At 49.2% G+C, this 21,456-nt stretch overlaps 1 protein-coding gene across 1 annotated transcript; it reads left to right on the forward strand.

Annotated features, from left to right (window-relative positions):
• Positions 1–1,308: 1,308 nt before the first annotated feature.
• Positions 1,309–18,337, forward strand: DMRT3 (doublesex and mab-3 related transcription factor 3). Its single transcript, XM_002708187.5, has 2 exons — positions 1,309–5,435; positions 16,655–18,337. Exons 1-2 carry the CDS (start codon positions 4,985–4,987, stop codon positions 17,617–17,619), a joined length of 1,416 nt encoding a protein of 471 aa, XP_002708233.2. The 5' UTR covers positions 1,309–4,984; the 3' UTR covers positions 17,620–18,337.
• Positions 18,338–21,456: the final 3,119 nt, after the last annotated feature.

The raw sequence follows: 21,456 nt of genomic DNA on the forward strand, positions 1-21,456 counted from the left end.
CCTCCCGGAAGCGCGGCAGGCCCTTACTCCACTTGTTTCTCTGCGTTCTCCCTCTTCCCGCCCCCCAGCAGGAAACTTTTCCACAGTGGGAAGCCTCGGCCCTGACGACGAGCCCCCGCGCGCCCCGGCGGGCGGGGGGCGGGGCGTGGTCACTCCGGAAGTCACCCCGCCCACGAGGCTCCGGAGCCGGGAACGCGGGCCGAGGGTGTAGGCCAGGTGGGGCGCTCCTCACGCCTCTGCGTCCCGCGGCCGGTAGCAGCGCCTCGGCCTGGCTGCATAGCTCTCCTACCGCAAGTGCGGTCTCCAGGCCTCGAGTTTGTACGCACGTCCCTGGAGTCTCCAGGCGCGGACCGTTTCAGCGTTCCCCTCATTTTCTCTAGCCCCGTGAGCCGAACGAGCACCCGAAGCGAGCAAATCCGCCTTCCTACCCGCGGCGGGGCTTTTTTCGGGGGCTACATGGAAGGGAAGAGGCGGGATAGAGTGTTCTGGCAAAGTGGCTTGGTCTGGGCAAGAACTGCACCCCGCGCCTCGAGAGTCGAAGCACTGAGGAAACTTTCCTTGTCCCTTGAATGTTGTTCAATTTCCCTTGAACGAGTTCCTCGGCCTTCCTTTTTCTAAAGTCGCAGGCGGAAGAGTACCTTAGGGCAGTTTTAACGTCAGCGCTGCTCATTTTACCGTGGAAGACACAAGTTACCATTCTTTCGCGCCTCTCCCCGCCTTTATGCAGAAGGCCAACAGGATCTGTGTCCGTCCCCCGCAAATGCAGCGCGGACTTGGCCGACGCCTCCTGCCGGCCCCGGGCTCTCCAGCGGCCCGGTGGGGCGCCCCGAGTTCTCGCTCCCGCGGGAAACCTGAGAGACTCCGCGGGGCAGCAGACGCTCAGGGAGAGGCCCGGGCCCGAGGCCGGAGTAGGCGCCCACGGCCGGCGGGGAACGCTCGGAGGCGCGCGCTTCCCCGGTCCTCGCGAAAGCGCAGGGTTGGAGTAGCCGCTCCGAGGAGACCCTCTGGGAAGAAGCCACAAGGCGAACAACACTTGCACCTACACACACGCACACACACAATGTGGGGGCGGGCGTGGCCTCTTGTCCGTGCTGGAGGCGAGACATCTGCAAGCGCGCGAGTGCTCGTCCCCACGCGGGAACGGCTTCTGGCTTCGAGAGAGTTCGAGAACGTGAAGGACGGAGCAGCACCTGGCGGGTCTGCATAGGGCCAGCGGGGTCGCAGTCCTTCTGTTCCCTTGTTTAAAAGGCCTCTGTCCCTGGGGCTCTGAAGCAGAGATCCCACTGCCACTGGTTTCACTCGGTTCTACAGTGGTGTGGGGCTCCTGAGGGTCTAGGACTCTCTCCTGGGTGTGCCCCAGACCCGCCCGGCGCGGGCTTATTTGCCCCTCGGCCCCACGAGGCCTCTGCCATCTCCACCGTGGGGGGGCCTGGCAGACCCGTTGGGAATTCACGGCGACCAGGAACGCTATTGCCACCTCAGGAAATCGATTGCCAATCGCCCCCGCACCTGGCCAGATGCCCCCACCTCCTTTCCGTTTAAAACCGGCGGACGAGCAATGCCAAGAGGCACTGAGAGATTTCTGCACACCCGGCTTCCCGTGTCTGCCCACGCTAACGTCACCTCGGCCACCATACAAATAGCAAAATAGGAACCCTGCTCTCTCCCCCTCCGTGGGAATCAGTAAGGCAGAAAATGTCCTGACATGTTTTGTACCGGGACCATTTGAAACCGACCTTGAGGTTCAGCGTTGTTTGGGGGTGCAGAGCCGCTACTGAGACCCCGGGATTGGAGTCGGAGTATTCTCGCTTTTTCTGCAAAGGCACCTGCCTTCGGAGCTTTCAGATGTAGCCCCGCCATGCGTGTATGTAGGCGCCGAGAAAGGACCACAAACACCGTCCCTCACTTCGCTATTTCCACCTGCCCCGATTCTCCCCAGTTAATTGCGACTTGAAACACACATACACATACATACACACACACACACTTCCTCCCCACCCCCACCCCAGCGGAGAGCTCGAGTGGATCTGGCTAGCGAGGTTACATTTACTTGTAATCCTCCCCCTCCCTTTCCGATTTCTTTGATGATTTTTCCCATAGGCGCGTAAGCTGCCAGGACTTAGCTGAAGCAGACCGCTGCTCCTAAATGTGATTCGGACCATATGCTTTCTACATTCAGTCCCGCTCGGGCTTTTCTTCTCCGCGCTAACTGCTAACACGTTATAGTCACCTTGAAATTTCCTCTGCTATTTTCCAATTAAAAGCTTAATAGCCCTGGAAACGGAGTTCATGTGGTGAAGTTTACCATAGCCCCTTGTTCTGAAAGGCTTTCTGCTGGGATCCCATTATGTGCTTGAATAAACCCTTTCTGCAAACAGAAATGGGACTCGGGGTTGTCAGGTGTTGGGTTACAATAGACTTTGAGGCAGGGGACATTTTACCAACATAAATACAAACCTGTCCCTATAGGGAGATGTTGTCAAATACTGGGATATGGAAAACATTCCCATCAAATATGAGAAAAGGATTACTGCGCTATATCAAATGAGTATTTAGATCTTAGCCCCCGATGTGCACTGGAGTGAAACAGAGCCCCAACCAAAATAATGCTGACTGTTTGAGTGGCAACGGGTTAGGGTGGCTAGGTGACCCAGGGGGGAAGGGGGTCACTTGGGAGCGAAAATGCCCCCACAAACATGGTGCTTTCTTTCTCTGCTACTTTACTTTGTACGACATTCTTTACTCTCAACTTCCTTATACTCTTCCATTTCACTGACTATTTGGAGAAAACCCGGGAGAAAGTCCTGGGTTCTGACATTTTCAAAAGACATGGAGATGTCTGCAGGAAAGTTCCTGTATTCGGTCGGGGTCGGTGTCATTCATGGCCCTCTACGTCGACCCACTTCCAGCTTCCACTCGCCGGCCTCTGCCCACCGGGCGGCAGTACCTCTGTCTCCTCTCTGAACAATTTTCAAAATTCCTCCCGGCCTTCGTGTTTTAGGGGCCTGTTTTCCTATCCAGGGCTGGGAGGGAGGAAAAGATTAAGATGGGCTTCCTGCAAACAGGGCTTTGGGGCTGTCTTCCCAAGGTTAGCACTTGAGCACCCCAGCTTCCTGCTCAGGTACCACCAGGTCATCCTCCCTGCAGCTCCAACTTCTAGACATGAAGGAACAGCCGTCGAGGCTAAGGGTGAGGGGGGCAATGTCCTCAACTGGGCGTCTTTTTAAGCCTTCCTTGCTCCCCTGAGCTACCCTTCTAAGGAGAGGGTTGGGGATGCTTCACTTGAATTCACAGCGACAAACCTTTTTGGGTTGCATGCTTGCTTCCATGGCAGTACAGGGAAAAGGGGCCTAACTGTCGGGACAAAGGCCTCTTTGCGGCCGCGGATCTTACCTTGCAGCGGACTGGTATATGTTCTCACGGGGCATTCTAATCGTCCACACCCGCCAGGAGATGAGTTTATCGTAAGCTCTTAGGAGCAAGCGGGCAGATGGCTCCGGAGTGCCGTCTACCCTTTCGCACAGTTTTGACGGTTTTGCCTGTTGATGGAGTTGGGAACTGTAGTTGCCAGTGTGTGCACGTAGGGGTGGTATGCATAAGGCCAAACTAGGTACTCGCAGGACATTGGAAAAATGCAGATAACCAACTGAACAAAATTTTATGCCATCATCTTGTGCAAAGGCGCCTGCCACTACCCACGAAAAGAAGTCTATGAGTGGAGTCGACGCCCCCCCATCCCTCATAGAGAACTTAATCACTGAATCCACTGGGATTTTAACTGGAAGTCTTGGGCCTCTGATGGTTCAATGGCTGAGAAAGGGCATCAAGTCCCATAACTTTGGGAGGCAAATGTGACTTCTGCATCTGCTCTCTGAAAGTTTAGTTACTCTGGCCTTAAAAAACATCAGAAGGAGGGTTTGAAAAATTAGCTTGCAAAATGAGTTGTTACCGTTAAGTCTGCAGATTTTCAAACATTCATTTTCTTCTACAGCAACAAAAGAAAAAAAAATACGTGGTAAAAGGAAATTTAAAAACCCCCAAATGTTCCGAACTAATACCACCCACTATCCCAACTCCACCCGCCAGTGGCCAGGGGACGGGCTTGGCCCCACCTGAAACCCCTTGGGCCCGCTCCGGGTCGCGCGCGCACCCGCAACTCTCGGGTAGGCTCCGGTAATCCAAGAGTCGACTTTCTGCCGCCGAAAGTCTGGATAGAAGCGGCCCTGTGCTCCGCGCCGCCAAATCCGGGCCGGAGGGAGAAGGCAGCGGAGGGGAGCGGCCGCCTCGCGCACTCCCTGGCACCCCCACCCTCACTTCCGTGGGTCCTCCCCTTCCCCGCCCCCTGTGAATCGCCGCGTTCCAGAGCGCCGCAATCCCTCCCGCCGCGGGCAGGGGTAGCCGAGGATTTGGAGGAAGGGGCCTTGAGCGCCCCCGCGACAGTGGCCTGGCTGCAGGTGGCAAGGAAGGTGAAGTGCAGGGACGCAAAGGGGCGCAAGAAAGAAGGGGAGTGCCAGGAGACGGAGACCCGGGGTGGGTGGGGGCGGCGGTGGGAGGGAGGAGGAGTTGGGGGAGGGGGTGGAGGAGGTGTTGGGCCCGGCCAGTGAGCCCGGGAGCTGCAGACGAGCTGGCTCAGACCTTAATCGGAGCTCTGGCCGGCTCTTTGCCGCCGCCGCCGCCGCAGCGCCTCGGCGAAGAAGGACGGGCTGGCCGGGCTTCGCTTCCAAAGCAGCAGCCAGTGGAGACGCGGCCGGCGCGGGGATTGGCTGGGCCGGAGTCGGGAGGCCGAGGCTGTGGACGCCGCGGGAACTGAAGAAGGAGCTGCTGCACTTCCTGCCGCCCCGGAACGCACGCGGCCGCCGGGGCTGCGGGACCAGGGGTTGCGTGCCGGGAGTCTGCCCCTGAGCGGGCCTCTTCAGCCCGGCCGTCCAGCGCCCCCTGGCCTGCTAGGGCCGCTAGCCCGCCAACTCTTCCGGGAGCCTAGGGCATGAACGGCTACGGCTCCCCCTACCTCTACATGGGCGGCCCGGTGTCGCAGCCGCCGCGGGCGCCCTTGCAGCGCACGCCCAAGTGCGCGCGGTGCCGCAACCACGGCGTGCTGTCCTGGCTCAAGGGCCACAAGCGCTACTGCCGCTTCAAGGACTGCACCTGCGAGAAGTGCATCCTCATCATCGAGCGGCAGCGGGTCATGGCGGCGCAGGTGGCGTTGCGCCGGCAGCAGGCCAACGAGAGCCTGGAGAGCCTCATCCCCGACTCGCTGCGCGCTCTGCCCGGGCCCCCGCCGCCTGGGGACGCCGCCGCCACTCCGCAGCAGCCGCCAGCCTCGCAGCCGTCTCAGCCGCCGACGCGCCCCGCCGCCGAGCTGGCCGCGGCCGCCGCACTGCGCTGGGCCGCTGAGCCCCAGCCCGGGGCGTTGCAGGCTCAGCTCGCCAAGCCAGGTAAGGGCGTCCTCGGTAAGACAGGCTGGCCGCGCGCTTGGGAAACTAATTGAGTCCTTGTTGTGGCTGTGCTTGGGAGGCCCGGAGTTCAAGTTTCTGAAAAGTTGGCCTGGTTGGGCCTGCCTTCTCTATCGCAGGCAGAATGATTCTTAACTTTCCCGGGAGAACTTGGTATTAAGTCTGGACCGCGCTAAGTGGCCGGGGAGAAAGCCTCTCCCCGGGCAGTCACCCCGTCACCCCTCGGGACAGTGCGTCGGGGTGGCCTGGTGCCTTCCTCAAGTTAAAGGTGAGGTGTCAAGTGTAGCTAGGAGGCAAAAGATCAGAACGGGAGCCAATTAAAACCCACGCACGGGCATTCGCCACCGTGCTGCTGGCTCTTCCCGGCTGCGGAGTTTGGAGGGCCTCGCATCTGGCAGGGAAGTGGCCAAGGCCCTCCGACATGGGCGTGCTTTTCGCCAAGTTGGAGCAGGGACTCTAACTTGGGGGAACCTGTCGTCGCCTTTAAGCTGCACTCGCTTTCGGAGGTCTCCAGTCTCTAGCAATCTGATGGGGAAAAGCCCCATTTAGGAACAATAGTTACAAGGCCCAAGGCTCCCAAAACCGATAAACGGGACAGAGAATCTGATGAACCCACAATCAGTTCCTAGTGCGGAACCGCTTAGCTTCAGTAGCAGTAGTCGCCAGGCTGCCCTCAGCTGCCTTTGTATTAGATAACTAACAACAAAACTTAACAGTGAGGAGGGCTGCCTCTGGCAAACTCCTTCCCAGCTTCTATGCACATTTAGACCTCAGGCTGCTAATCGGTGGGCTGAGAGCAAAGGCTGTCTTCTCTCTGACTCTGCGTGCTTTAAGGAGTGTGGGTCTGAGCTGAGGTTTGGAGGGGGGCAGAAGCCCTTCCCTGACACTTCTTTGGCTCTCTCACCTCCAGGCTTCCTGAGCAGGCCCTAGCATTCTCTCCAAGTCTTTCCTCCTGCGGAGTCTCTACCTTGCCATCTCGTCCAGCCTCAGCACTTCCTTGACAGCCCTGGGTGTTTGCCTTTCGCTGGGGGCAGATGTGCAGAGGGAAACAAGCCAGGCTTCTCAGGAATATGGCTGACAAGGAGCGAAAGGCCCTGGAGCTGTCCTGTAGGTAGGGCCGTGGTGAAGCTGCTGCCCCCAAAGGCAGTGCCCCTGACTTCCGGAGGGAAGCTGTGAGGAGCCGCGGACTGTCCTGAGGAGCTGGGGACACCGTGCACACTCCCTTGCTGTGGGCCAGGTTCTGGTGCTCGCACTCCCTAGACCTGAAAACAGCTTCGGGAATAGCAGAGCTGGGCATTGTAGGGCAGAAGAGAGTTGATGAAGTGGTCTCTGTGACTGTTTAAGGTGGTCTGTAAGCATTTCTCAAGAAAGGAGTCCCTGCGCCCTCAGTTGTCTCTTTCGTCTGTGTCATCTCTTCACATTTATGAATTTGTCCCCCAGAATGGGAAAATAGAGGTTTTTGTTTGTTTTGCTTTATTTCCCCTTCATTTTTCTCTTAGGTTAGAACAAGTAACTAGGAGAGTCTGGTTCCAACTCTAGAAGTGGATCTCCATGGCAATATCTGTTCTTAATTTTTCTATTTCCAGTTTCCCTGGCTTGCTTTCTCTCTGGACCTCGGGCAGGAGTCTGAGTTCCTGTCAGCGGTGGCATTTTGCAACAGCCCCCTGCCCAGCAGCACCCCTGTAGCAGGGCTTTCAGATCCCTTCCATATCTTGTGTTCTTCAAGCTATTCTTCGGGAGACGCAAAGTTCACGGTCTGTAGAATCACAAAACCAAAACAACCTGGGAGGAGGAGGAGTGAGGGCAAGACGGTGAGCCGAGCTGCAGCTGCTGCAGAGGCAGCTACAGGCTTTAGGAGAATGAAACAGGGTGAGGCGTTCACTGGGCAAACCATTTACTCCCAGCAAGTATTCAGGGATAGCCTGAGCCTTCCAAATTGAAAATAAGCAATTGCAAAGGAGAATGGGATTAGTACAAGGAGAGGGCAGAGTGATGACTTTGGGGAACTAAGCTGCCAGGGATGGGGGTGGGATAATTTCAAGCCATTCACCACACATACCTTGTACACATTTACACAACTTTTGTTTTCTGTTAGTTTTATCCCATAATTTCATTCTTTAAAAAAAAATTACCAATCCTGTGGGGTGGGGGAGAGGACAGACCAGATAGTTGTTTTCCGCTAAGATGAACATACAAGTGGATCCCTTCTTATGCAGTACTTGTAAGGAGAAATTCCATGTGGGATTTATTTATTTATTTAATTATTTATTAACCATGTGGGATTTAAATTCAAGAAAACTGCTGGATGAGACTGCCTGTTGCTGTGTGCTTTTTTCAGCTGCTCTTAGAATGTATTTCTATGTAATGTATCTTGTGTATTAAAAAGCATATCCGATATTTCTGCATAAGTAGCTCACCACTTGCAGAGTAAGGGAAGCTGTGATAAAATTGTAGGTCTACATATACAGTAAGTATAGAGACTGTCAGGAGTCTCTACATGTCTGCTGGCAAATCCTGTAGATCTGTTTGGTGTTTTTGGTGTGTGTGTGCACACACATGCATGCAGGTGTGCTTTGATTTAAAAACATAGTTGGTCTTTTTATAGGGCAAGGAACCTCTTTTTTACCTAGTTTTAGAGGTTCTTTTCCCGCCCCGCCCCATTAGATACAAAGGTAGGTGCACCAGGAGCACAGGGAAGCTTTGCCCCCTGCAGATTTCTTTGAGAAGATCACACGCTTTAGGGAAGAGTGTGTTTGCTGGACACTACTGGAGAAAAACCTCCGGGTTCAGGGAGTGACTAACACTGAAACTCGGTTGTGTAACTGGAAGAAATCTTTCCAAAATTTTGTTTCAGAATCTTGAAAAGAATGAGTTGTTTTATCTAACAATGAAGTATATTGAACAGCCCTTTCAAAGTGGAGGTGGATTTAAGGAAAATTTTGTATTTTTATGGTTATAACTTCCAGTTATGGATTGAAGTATTCTTTCTTTTCTTTTTGATTGTAGATTTCACCTGCCCCCTGATTACCCTATGATTGCCTGGAATTATTCATTTTGACTGAGCTCCCAAATTCTAATTTAAGCTTCTTTATATGCTGTTGAAGTTTTTTCTCCTAAATCTCCCCTACACCCTTCTCACCCTTGTCCCACTGCGGAAATACCACAGGAAGCATGGGGGACCTCTGCGCTGTTAGCTTATCCTGAGCCAGCAGTCTCAAGCAGCCCGGGGCCTGTCAGGACCTGGCTCAGGAACTGAAGGAGTTAGGGGTCACAGCCAAGGTGAGAAGCTGAAGTTACATTCCCGTGTCCCCAGCTCCCTTCCCCGCCCCCAGTTTTTCCTTCCTAGAGGGTAACAGGGGCTCTGGACCCTGGAGAGGCAATGTCTTGTTCCTGTAGATTTCCTTCTAAGCCTCCATATGTGTATAAATACTTGTAAATGTTTTTGAAATGAAAAAAAAAATTGGTTAGGAATGGAAGAGAAGCTTTAGCTCCAGCTAGTCTACTTATTTTTAAATTTACTTAAATGCATTGTCAAAGAGGAGCACCTGTGAATAAAATGGGTGTCAGGGAGAGACTCGTCGTGGCCAGTGTGGGACACTGTGACTCTAGGATAGGCGAAGATAAAGTGGGGAAGACTGACCAGCCGTTTATGAACTGCAAAATGCGGTCTGGTGTTACAGAGGCCTGATTCAGAGTTGCACTTAAAAACACAGAAAACGGCCAAATCAAAAGGCAGAGTTTAAGGCATTACTGGTCCCTTCCAAACCCGACGCCAGAGCCGGCGCTTGTCGTAGGGACGCCGGGATGGATATTTCCAGCCGCAGGCCTTGCATTTGGTGGTCGCGGGGCGGTTTGTGCCCAATAAAGGGCAGAGAGTGGAGGACAACTGGCTCAGGACAGGGACTGTAGCCGCTGTGGGCTGGCCCTGGGGCTCTTCTCTCCCAGGGCAGAAATTTCGGGTTAAGCCAGAAAGCAAGGGGAGCGGTGCGCGCAGCTTCCCCGTGGCGCGGGCCCCTCGCACGGACTGCCTGGGCAGCGTGAGCAGTCGGGCGCGCCCGGCTCGGGTCCTGCTCAGCGGCTCAGGCAGCGCCAGCGGCCCAGACGGTCGAGGCGCAGGCCTGCGGAGTCTTCCTCGTTCAGTCCCCTGAGGCAGGGCGCCCTCCTCGCTTGCTCCCGAGCTTCCCGACCCTCTCCTTCCGAAAGCAGAGTTGGGGGACTGAGCAACACTCGCATACACACACGCAGCTTGCTGACTGCGGCTTGGGGGCATAGCTGTACTCAAAAACCATTATTTGTTTGAAGTTCCAATTCGACAGGGTATTGCGGTTTTAACAGGGGCACCTTAGCCTAGGCCTGCGGTCCCTGTCCCCCGCGCGCTCCAGAGCCACCCAGAACTGGCGTCCGGGGAGGCGCTGGTGTCGTGTGGCTCTGAGCCGCGGGCCTGGCCGGAACCAGTTCCACTGCCACAAGCACACTCCCTGGGGTTATCAATCTGGTGGGTAGCCCTGCTCAAGACTTATACAACCAACTTTTCTTTTCCCTGATGGATGAACTCCTGAGTTTAAAAGATTACAGTAATCACAGGAGGACAGTGTAAATCGAATCTGATAGCAATAACTTTCGGGGAAGGTCAGGCTCAAGTGAAATGTTACCAAGCAACAGGCATTTTGTTTGCAAAATACAATCAAAGAGCATTGATGAGAAATTCTTTGCTGCAGCCGGTCAGCACTTTCTGCTAACAGCTTACAGGGGGAACGGGAGTAAATCTTCATACATCAAAGTCCCCGGAGGACGTTTCTGGAAATGTTGCACTTCTTCCTGACAGGGAGGAGGATGGAGCTCAGTAAAATCCATTTGCCTGCCTGCTGGCTGCCTCCTTCCTCCACTTCCCTTCTTCCTCCCTTCTCTTTCATCCTTGTCTTCACCTTTGAACCTATTGCAGCCCTCTTGGCCCTGGGCTGCTCAGGTCCTGGGACACCTTGTGGAGTCCAGTGTGATTCTGATGGCACGGTGGGCTTGGAGCAGGTGCTCCCTGTGGACGATGGGGAGTGAGGGGAGGAACCGCTGGGCAACACAGCTCCCTCTCCTTGGAGGGTGTCACCTTGCTTCCCAAGGGTCCCACTTGGCTTCAGTGAGTCAAACCTCTGACCCAATAGTGCGCACTGCTGTTCCCAGAAGCAAAACTGAAGCATGACATGGTGCATTTTCCTTCTTCCATTACTATATAAACAGCTGTAAATAAGCACAACTAGCAAATACAAATATATTATGAAAAACTGAACATTCACAATAGCAGCTCTATGCAGGAGTTCCCAATCTCTTGATTACCATGACGAGGCAGACAAGTTTTATGAACTAAGGTCCGTGTTCCAGTTTTCCCACTGGCTGTTCCTTTGCTTAGGTCTGTGTGTGTATCTGCAGCACCCATAGTCTTTATGCGCAAATGTTTTACAACAGTATCCCCTCCCGTGAGGACATCATAGTTGGCCCAGCTGCCTGCCTTTGAGCTATGTGTTTTGTGCACACAGTAGAATGTGACCAACTCTGCAGATAACTTGGAATTTTGCAGACGATCAGCTGGTAAACTAAGCCTCTTGGTGGCCAAGAAGCAATGCTTTGAGCACTGTGTGAGTATAATCTCCCCTAGCACAGTACTTGGGAGGGTAGGAAGGCACTTAAGAGTGTTTATCAAGGAGATGGACACGTGACTAGACAGCTGCATCTTAGAAAAACCAATAAGCTTCTAGATTGATAGCTATATTCTCCCATGCTTCTTGAAAAGTACTCCTTTCTAAGAAGAGAGCAAAACTAAAATGTTTAAGACATGTAAAATCCGTAGTTACAAACCATATTCCCTTAAGTCCAGTGCTTTCCACACCCTTTGTATCCCAAAAATATTGGTCCCAAGGACCCATCCTGATTCCTTCATACATACATCATGAAGCCAGTGTTGTTAATGATTTTTTAAAAGCAAAGCATGACTTGTTACTGTTTTAGTTTTCACAGGGTCTTTCCACCCAGAAACAAAAGGAAAGTTTTTAGACTGAGATGCATTCCCTGGTGTACTTCAGATTTCTTACCATTTGGGTTTTTTTGTTTTTGTTTGTTTGTTTGTTTGTTTTTAATGATTCATTGCTTCTAGAGTGAGACAAAACAACAGAAAGGCAGTGGTCTCTTCTGGAAGCCTTATTCTACATGGACTGCCCTCCACATCCACCTCACTGCTGCAACATCTGTGTGCTTTGAAGAGGACCCCAAAGGGACCTCTTATTTAGAGGGTGTTCCCCAAAGCTGAAGTGAACAAAGGAGGACATCGCAATCTGTGTCAACGTGTATGACCTGATTGCAAAAGGGGCAACGTCCAGCATGCCACTGTTCTCGTGTCTTCATTCTAGATATAAGATATATTTTGTTTTGTAGACACAACTAAATACAATGGCTAAAACCCACCATCTGGGGGAAGTCAGAGAGATTTTCCATTTTTATGTGCCTTGAGCAGAATGTTTGTTTAACATATGTGGGAGGCTTTCTCTGAATGTTTGAAATGAATACATAGATTTTTTTTTTTACTAAACTACGGTTTCATATGAAAAAATCCTTTAAAGTAAGCTTGATTTTGCAAACTGTAGTTTTAGATTAAAAAGTCACTTTTTGTATGAATGCTGTTCCTTTATTTCTAAGTCATGTAGTAAAAAAAAAAAGCAGCCTTTAGTAGCTGTTTTTTAGCAAAATTTTGAGTTTGGTAGTGTTATCCATAGAAGAAATTTCCTTCTTACTTAGATAGTTATTCCTTTTAAAAACCTTTACCACAGTGAAAAGTTTATTTTGGGTCAGAGATGGCAATGACTGTTTCTGTCTCAAGAAATATGAAATTAGAGCAAATTTATGGTAAGATATCTAGATATTTAGCATTAGAAGCAGCATATTCTGTCACTTCCAGTTACTGCTTTGTGCTAACATAAAATCTTTTTCACTATTTGGCTGGTGTCGCTCCCCCTCTTCGTGGAGGAGCAACACAGGACCCTGCGCTGTTCTTTCGTCTGCTCGGCCCTCCCCGGGTTTGCTGCTGGTTCTTCCCGGGTTGGCTACTATCCCTTCCACCTCCGTGGAAGGGCAGTTCCCCCTGGCCGCATTCCCCACTTCCGCAGGGGAGCGGCACACCGCCGGCCGGCTTTCTCGGGGGCTGCACGGGTTCCCTTAGATGTTCCCCATAGATGTTCCCGGTGCATGCCGTCTCTCTCCTCCTTTATAGTCCTTCTCTGCCAATCCCAACTCGGCTGCCCACACGCCGAGTACGCTGCTCTCCAATCAGGAGCAAGTCCTACAGTTAATTGGTTGAACTGGAGGCAGCTGTGCGGAAGCTGTTTACTTCTCTCCCAGCGCCATATTGTGGGAGAGCAGATGCATAGAATAAGTCCTAATTCGAGTAACTCAGTCTGGTCCGGATTGCTCCCCACAGGCTGGTAGTTTTGACTTTCTATACTTAGATTCTAGAGGTAAGCAATATTATTGGTTGAAATATACTCTTATTCTTTATGATCTAGGAATTAGAGTCTCAATTTCAAGAAGAAAGAAGGTCAAGTGTTCTGGGAGTATTTCTCACTTCATTTTGTTAGTTGGCAGTTTCACATTTCCATATCTAGAAAGGCCTTTGTGTTTTAAACCAACTTGAAAGACTTATAAAGTTCATTTGGGAAAAAACCTGGAGATGTAAAGAAATACCTGTTATTAAATTACACTTTATCATTGGACTCAAAACTCACCCTCTATAATTACTTGTGAAAGTCTATATTTATAACAGAGTAACTTACAATACATTTAGTGTAAGTACAGTAATACAACCGACCCTAGACACCAGCATGCCTCAGAATTGCAGGGACTGTATATTCTGTCCTGCAGAAATTATTGCTGGGTGAGGAGGAAATCCTGGTGCAAGGTGAGAGGCTGATCTTTTGCCCAGTTAGGAAAGCTCAGTGACCTTAGATGTTGACGGGGATTCTGCTCACCCAGCACTTTTCACAGGACTTGCTGTGCTGCTCAGGTGTGTGAGCCTCATAGGTGAGTCCCACTTCCTGCTTCTTTCTTCTCTACTGTCTTCCCTTTGAACACAGTGGGAACAACGCTGAGCTCAGTTGGTTGGAATGGTCTGAATTTGCAGGCCTGCTCCCTGTTAGCCTTTCTAATTTTTTTGGCCATAGAGAAACTGCTCAGACCAGACACCTATGGAGAGAGTGTGTGGATGATTCAGCACTATCTACCACAACTCCTTGAGAAGTAATCAGCAATACATGGTACACTGGCATGTCCCACTCACCAGAAGGAAGCTTGGTACAGCAAAATGAGGAAATGGCTTTTGCAATCTGGGGCCTCATAAGGTTCCATTGTAGTCTATTGTGCAGAACTTAGGAAAATAGGCCCAGAAGTGAAATTTTTTTACTTATCAAACTTAGACTCCTGCCATCCGGCATCCGATGCATTGGGAAGGTCTATCTGTTGCCAGGTTGAAGATGCAATACCACATTTTTGTAATGGCAGGTGTGTGAAATTAAACATCATGTTTTAGTTTTTCTCTCACTGACCTGCTCTTTGAGTCACTCTCCTCTGGAGCCTCAGTTTTGCTGTGGGGGAGTGAATTTGATAGACCTAAAAAAATTTCTGAAATGTCTTTAGTGTTTGAAACTCATCCAAGGTGGAGAAAGCTAGGTTCACACATTTTTTTTTTAAACCACTGTGTTTTGACTTTCTAGCTGCATTCATGCACCTGTGTTGCTAAGAAGGACTGGCTGTTGCTTGTGCTTTAAACAGTCCTGTCATCTGCTGTACTGCTGTGACACTGTGTGTAATCCTTAATATACAGAATATTAAGGTTATGATTTTAACCATTTTTAGGTGTATGATTCAGTGGCACTAAGTATGTTCACAGTGTTGTACAACCATCACCACCTTCCATTTCCGGAACTTTTTTATAATCCCAAACTGAAACTCCATACCCAATAAACAGTAACTCTGCATTCCCTCTTCCCTACCCCCAGTCCCTGGCAACCATCATTCTACTTTTTGTGTCTATGAATGTGCCCATGCTATGTATCTCATGTGTGTGACATCATACAGTATTTGTCCTTTTGTGTCTGGCCTGTTTCATTTATCATCATGTATTCAAGTTCAACCGTGCTGTAGCATACATAAGAATTCCTTCCATAATATTCCACCATATGTATAAACCACATTTTATTTATCCACCCTCTGTGGATGGACTTTTGGGTTGCTTCCACCTTTTGGCTATTGTGGATGATGCTACAATGAAGAGTGTTGCACATTGTGCATCAAATGTGATGCTTAGAAAACCCTGCCTTATTAAGAATTTTTTTTGCCCCTGCCCATGTGTCTTGTTTCCCCAACTAGATACCAAGTTTGACAAGTTAAAGGTGGGTCTTAGACAACCCGATAGTTTCCACCTTTTCTTCTGTTTCCCCCAGTACCTGGCACATTACATGGATATCAGTATTTGATACTGGTAATAATAGACAATGTGGGCTAAAGTCAAAGAAATAAGAAAATTTCTGAGATGTACGTAGTATTTAAAACATTATATCATGTCCGTGTGCACGTAGGGAGTGTATTTGGCTTGTCTTCTCCAGCTCCATTGAGCATGGCCGGGATGCAGTCCTGTGTCCCTTCAGGGCTGAGAGCAGACATTCACTGTCCACTCCTTTTCAGGTTTTCAGTAATCATGGAGTAACAGCTCAGTGGTATGTATGGGGTCTTGAGTCAGGAAACTAGGTAGATCTAAAGCTGAGCAGATTGTGAACCTGTAGGAGCTTTCTCATTGCAATTTTTCTCTTTTGGATTGAGGCTGTGGAGTTGAGATACTTGAACTCAAGGGATGAAAGCTGGGTCCCCTGTACTAGGAAGCTGCAGCAGAGAATGTTAAATAATCCTTTGTGCATCTCAGAGTTACTATAGAAAGAAAATATGTCTTCATATTTCTGAGCTGAAAATAACCCCCATGATGGACACTTTATATTTTATATTGGAAAAAGATGCAGTTTCATTTGGGATAAGAATCAGTTTCTATTAGACTCATAATTGAAAATTGCTCTGATGTAACTTAGACATATTTTAACATGTATGTATTTATGCTTGGCATGTATTTATTGCTTTGTAAAGAACCAAAATTTTATTTTTCCATTATACTTAGGATATATCTTGTGTTAGAAGAATGTTCACAAGCGAACCTTTGTTTAAGGTTTTAAGATAAACAAAAACAAATGGGAGGAGAGGGTTTCTAGAAGGAGCTTTGATGAAATTTCACCGGCTAGCTATCTGCACTGAATCAGGTGTGCCCAAAGAGACAATGAGGCTATTCAGGCTGGCAGTGGAGAACACAGGCAAACCAATTGTTTACAACCTGACAACTGGATCATTAAGAATTTTCATCTGCAGATCAGTTAACCTGACTCTGGGTAACCACAGCCTGTTTGTGTTTTTAAAAGGATAAAAATCTATTTGCATATACGTTGCCACTAAACATATGTTCTTTTATTATAGAAGTATGTTAGATAAACTACTGCAAAACAAACCATTGTTACAGCTGGACACATGCTTAGTCCCTTTGGGTCAACATGTCAAATTTGTAACTGGGTTATTTCATGGCAAATCTCTGCTTTATTTGGAAGCCTTTTTCTTCCTTTTTAAATATAATTCAAAAAGGTGATTTTTAAGTCCTTTCCATGAACTTTACTAGCAAAACAGTATAAACCAATGTACCCACCACTTGCTGCCCATGGTCCTAGAGTTGTGATACATTGCTTCAGGAGTGGACAATGCCCCCTAACAGTCTCACAAACCTTTTCCAGATACTTCCTTTTCCCCTCCAGCAACGAGGCCAGCCATCCAGAATGCACAGCTGGTTCTGTTTGCCCTTGGTTGCAGGCAACCAAGTTTGACAGTTCCTCAAGTCTCTCTCTCTGTGTGTGAGTGTGTGTGTGTGTGTGTGTGTGGTGGTGGTGGTGGGAGTGGTGGTGGGAGTGGCCATTTGCCAATGGCATATTTTGGAGATATATATATATTTTTCAGGCTGACAGTGTGTTCTAAGCCACATTTCCCCTTCCAAAAGCCTGTGTGCTGTTCCCTTCTGAGCACATCTGTTCCTCTTTATGCACACTGGGAAAGGATTAACCCAGCTGTTGTCTGCTTTCCAGATGTGACTGAAGAACGACTTGGGGATGGCGGCGCAGCAGACACCACGGAGGCCTTCAGCGACAAAGACACAGACCAAAGGAGCTCCCCTGATGTGACCAAAAGTAAGAGCTGCTTCACCCCCGAGAGCCCCGAGGTCGTGGCTGTGGATGAAGGTGGCTACGCCGTGCAGAAGAACGGAGGCAACCCCGAGAGCCGCCCCGGCAGTCCCAAGTTCCAGGCCGAGCAGAGTCAGCTGCTGATCGAGGGCCCCACGGGCACCGTCTCCCTGCCTTTCAGCTTGAAAGCCAACAGACCTCCACTTGAGGTGCTTAAAAAAATATTCCCCAACCAGAAGCCCACGGTGCTGGAGCTCATCCTGAAGGGCTGCGGGGGGGACCTGGTGGGCGCCGTGGAAGTGCTGCTGTCCAGCCGCTCGTCGGTGGCCGGCGCCGAGCGGACCGCGGCCGAGCCGGACAGCCTCGTGTTGCCCTCCAACGGGCACATCTTTGAACACACCTTGAGCTCCTACCCCATCTCCTCGTCCAAGTGGTCCGTGGGCTCGGCCTTTCGAGTCCCAGACACGCTGAGGTTCTCTGCGGACTCTGGCAACGTCGTCCCCAGCCCCCTGGCAGTGCCCCTGCAGCACCCGTTTCCCCAGCCGCCCCGGTACCCCCTGATGCTGAGGAATACTCTGGCCAGAAACCAGTCGAGCCCCTTTTTGCCCAACGATGTCACCCTATGGAACACCATGACGCTGCAGCAGCAGTACCAGCTGAGGTCCCAGTACGTGAGCCCCTTCCCCAGTAACTCCACCAGTGTCTTCAGGAGCTCGCCGGTGCTCCCCAGCCGCCCCGCCGAAGACCCTCGCCTCTCGGTCCCCGAGGATGGATGTCCCATCGTGTCGAAGCAGTCCATTTACACCGAGGATGACTACGACGACAGGTCTGACTCCTCGGACTCCAGAATACTCAACACGTCATCCTAAGCCGGTGCCAGATGGGTGCTGACCAGGTGACCTGTGCTGTGCGCTTGAACCCTGGGGACCCCCAGGAGAGGCCACGTCTCGCACATACCCTTTCCTTCTGTCTGACAAAGTGACTGCTTGATTCTATACATTAGCAATAAAAACATAACTTATTTAATTTCTTGCACTTCACTGGAAAATGCCAAATAGCTTTGCTCTGTGGCTTTAGTGCTGAATGTCTGTTGTAAGAGAGTCTCATGCTAAGGGCAGTCTTGGGAAGGCTGGGTCACGATGTAAAGCTCAAGTCAGCCTTGCTCTAAGCCCAGCCTGGAATGTTACATAAAATAGTATACATGAATGCAGTTTTGCAAAGGAGGACCCCTCAGGATGTTCGCAACCTAAAGGAAGTGGTTCAGTTGCGAATGGACGATAAATAGGGACATTATGCGCCTCCTCTAAAAATCCTTGCATCCTAAAGAGAGACTGCACTTAAGAATAGAGTGAACTGCTTATATGCTTATTTAAGCTTGGACAGTTGTCAGAGTCAAGCTCCATTAGGAATTATTCTTTTCACATGTCTGAATTGAAACATGTGTAATGTCTATGTAAAACCAATCACAGCTGTGAGCTGCATGAAATGTGTTGTGAAATGAACACAAGAGTAAGCTTTGTCAGGTTAATGTAGCATGCTAAGGACTCTAGAAAAAAATAAACTAAGAAGATGATCTTGGTTTATGTCATTTCTACTTGTGAAAGATGGTCTCTAAAAATAGAAACGATGTGGGTTAAGAATCAAGGTATCAGGTAAATGAGACATGACTTGAGAGACAGGAATGGCTAACTTTTAGGGCTGTGTTCAAAAAGAACTTATTTAGGAAAAGACATCATTCATTCCTTCTTTCCATCCATTTGTTTCTTTTTCTTTAAAAAATTTTTTTTTAATTTTGAAAGGGTTACAAAGAGAGAGAAGAGACAGAGATCTTCCATCTGCTGGTTCACTCCCCAAATCCCTTCATTCATTTCTTCCACAGATACTTACTGAGTGCTCACAATGCATAAGACAGTGTGCTTTGTGTGCTGTTTTCCACGTTACCTATGGACCTCACCATGGTAAGCAGGAATTACCATGGAGAATCCCATTAAAAACAGAAGTGAAAACAGCCAACGATGCACAGCTGAGTGTGGGAAGGATGTGAATGCTTAGCGTGGTACCTGACATAAAAAGTACTCAGTAAATGAGGGCTATTGATCTTCAGTTCATTAAGTTCAGCAGCTTTGCATTCAGAATATAGATGTGGCTTTCCTCCTCCTCACTGGGAAAAGATTCTATTCTACTTTTAGGCTGAAAACACTGAAAATCAGAACATTTTTCCTTCATTTACCAAGCATTCTAGGATGTGCTAAATACAGCAGACTTCTTGCTGAGGTTTTTTTTTAGAGGGAATTTTCAAACTGTAGTGTTCAGAGATGCCCACAGCAACTACTTCCCTGAAGTACTGTTTCCATTCTTCAAAGTGCTTGAAAGTAGATGGCTGCTTAGGTCAGACAGTAAGCTTATGAATGTGGAAGGGAAATAAATAAGCAAATAAATAAAAGCCTCTGCCTGACAAGGATGGAGAGAGAGAGAGAGAGAGAGAGAGAGAGAGAGAGAGAGAGAGAGTTCCCAATGCAAGAGAGTCTTAGGCTCTGCAGTCCCTCTGCCTGAGGTGCTCTCCATCAGTGAATGGGTTCCAGGGGAAAGGGTGAGCTTAATAACAAAAGAACTCTCATTTCTACCTCCAAGGGCACTTTTGGAATGAGAAATATTTGAGGGGTAAATTCCTTATATGAGTCAAATTAATATGTATTTAATTGACATGGTTACATACCAGAGTGTTTAAATTGAGTTTGTTGTTAAAGGGTTTTAATCTTTTTTAAGAGACGGAGAGAGTTCCCATATGTTGGTTCACTCCCCCAGATGCCCACAACGACTGCCCAGGGCTGAAGCAGGAAGTCAGGAACTCGATCCAGGTCTCCCATGTGAGTAGCAGGGACCCAGTTCTAGAGTCACCACTGCTGCCTCCCACGGTGTGTGTTAGCAGAAAGCCAGAGTCAGGAACCAGAGCTGGGTAATGAACCCAGGTACTCCAGGGTGCGCATACAAGTGTCTTAACTAGCATCTTCACTGCTGTGCTAAATGCCTGCACTAAAGTTAACATTTGTTTTTTAAAATTTTTGTTTATTTATACTTTATTTGAAAAATAGAGAAAGATCTTTCATCTGCTGGCTCATACCCCAACCAAATCCTTGTAACAGTCAGCGCTGGGCCAAGCAAAAACAGGAGCCTAAAACCCAATCCATGTCTTCCACATGAGTGCCAGGGACCCAAGTACTTGAGCCATCACCTGCTGCCTCCTATGATGCACACTGGTAGGTATCTGGATCAGAAACAGAGCTGAGATTTGAACCAGGGATTGTGATATGGGATGTGGGCATCCATTGCCGCGTGTTAACTGCTGAGCTAACACCTGCTCCTGTATTTAGTTTTAATGATTACTTATTTGAGAGATGGAGAGAGGGCCCACATCTTGTTCAGTTCCCAGCTGAATGGCCAGGCTAGGCCAGGCTTTCATGTGGGTGGCAGAGATCCAAGTTCTTGAACCACAGCTTGTTATCTCACATGTTGTACATTAGCAAGAAGATCAGGAGCAGACCCGGGACTCGAAGCCAGATACTCAGATACAGGCTGCAGGCAACACAGCTGGCATCAACCACTCCAATCTGAAATGCTGGTGTCCCAACTGGCATCTTAAACGCTAGGCCAAATACCTGCCCCTGAAGTTATATTTAAATATCAGTGTTTACACAGGAAAAGAAAGTGAAGGAGTAGAGAGAAGAATTTTCCCTCTAATTCTGAAAATGCACATCCTGAACATTTTATGTGGCTTTGATAGGCTAATGTCTGGGCCTACCTTCGACAAACGTATTTCCGAAGGCATTTGCACCTCCAAAGTGTACCTGCATTTAACAAGCAACAGTGCAAACCAAGATGCTACAAGGTCTGTCCTGCATCTTCTCCAGGTCAGATGACCCAGACTGAGCACAACATGGCTGACAAAACATCCTACCCTCTGCCCCAAAGGGAGGGCCCGTTCTCGGTGCTCTGATCCCTTCTAGTTTTCCCGTGATTCCCAGGTCACTAATGCCCTGGAAACTTTTGACTTTTAGTAAATATCAATATTTCTGATGATGAGGGGAAAAAAAGTAGTTTCATAGGTAAATTGAGAAGCAAGGCATTTGTGAATCAGGCACATGGCTATGTTTGAAAGCAACACCAGGGAAAGGGGGCAGGTGCATCGCTGGAGCACTTGTTCAGGCCATTAAGTCAAGCGGCTTCTAAGAGGCTCCAAATATTTTTCTTAAATTTTTTTTAGTAAATATAAATTTTCAAAGTACAGTTAATGGATTGCAATGGCTTCCCCCCCTATAATTTCCCTCCCACTCACACCCCTCCCATCTCCCGCTCCCTCTCCCATTCCATTCACATCAAGATTCATTTTCAATTCTCTTTATATACAGAAGATCAATTCAGTATATATTAAGTAAAGATTTCATCAGTTTGCACCCACACAGAAACACAAAGTGTAAAGTACTGTTTGAGTACTAGTTATAGCATTACTTCACATTGGACAACACACTAAGGACAGATCCCACATGAGAAGTAAGTACATAGTGACTCCTGTTGTTGACTTAACAATTTGACACTCTTGTTTATGGCGTCAGTAATCTCCCTAGGCTCTATGCATGAGTTGCCAAGGCTATGGAAGCCTGTTGAATTCGCCAACTTTGATCTTATTCCGACAGGGTCATAGTCAAAGT

This window comes from Oryctolagus cuniculus, chromosome 1 (genome assembly GCF_964237555.1).
Source record: "Oryctolagus cuniculus chromosome 1, mOryCun1.1, whole genome shotgun sequence".
Taxonomy (NCBI): domain Eukaryota; kingdom Metazoa; phylum Chordata; class Mammalia; order Lagomorpha; family Leporidae; genus Oryctolagus; species Oryctolagus cuniculus.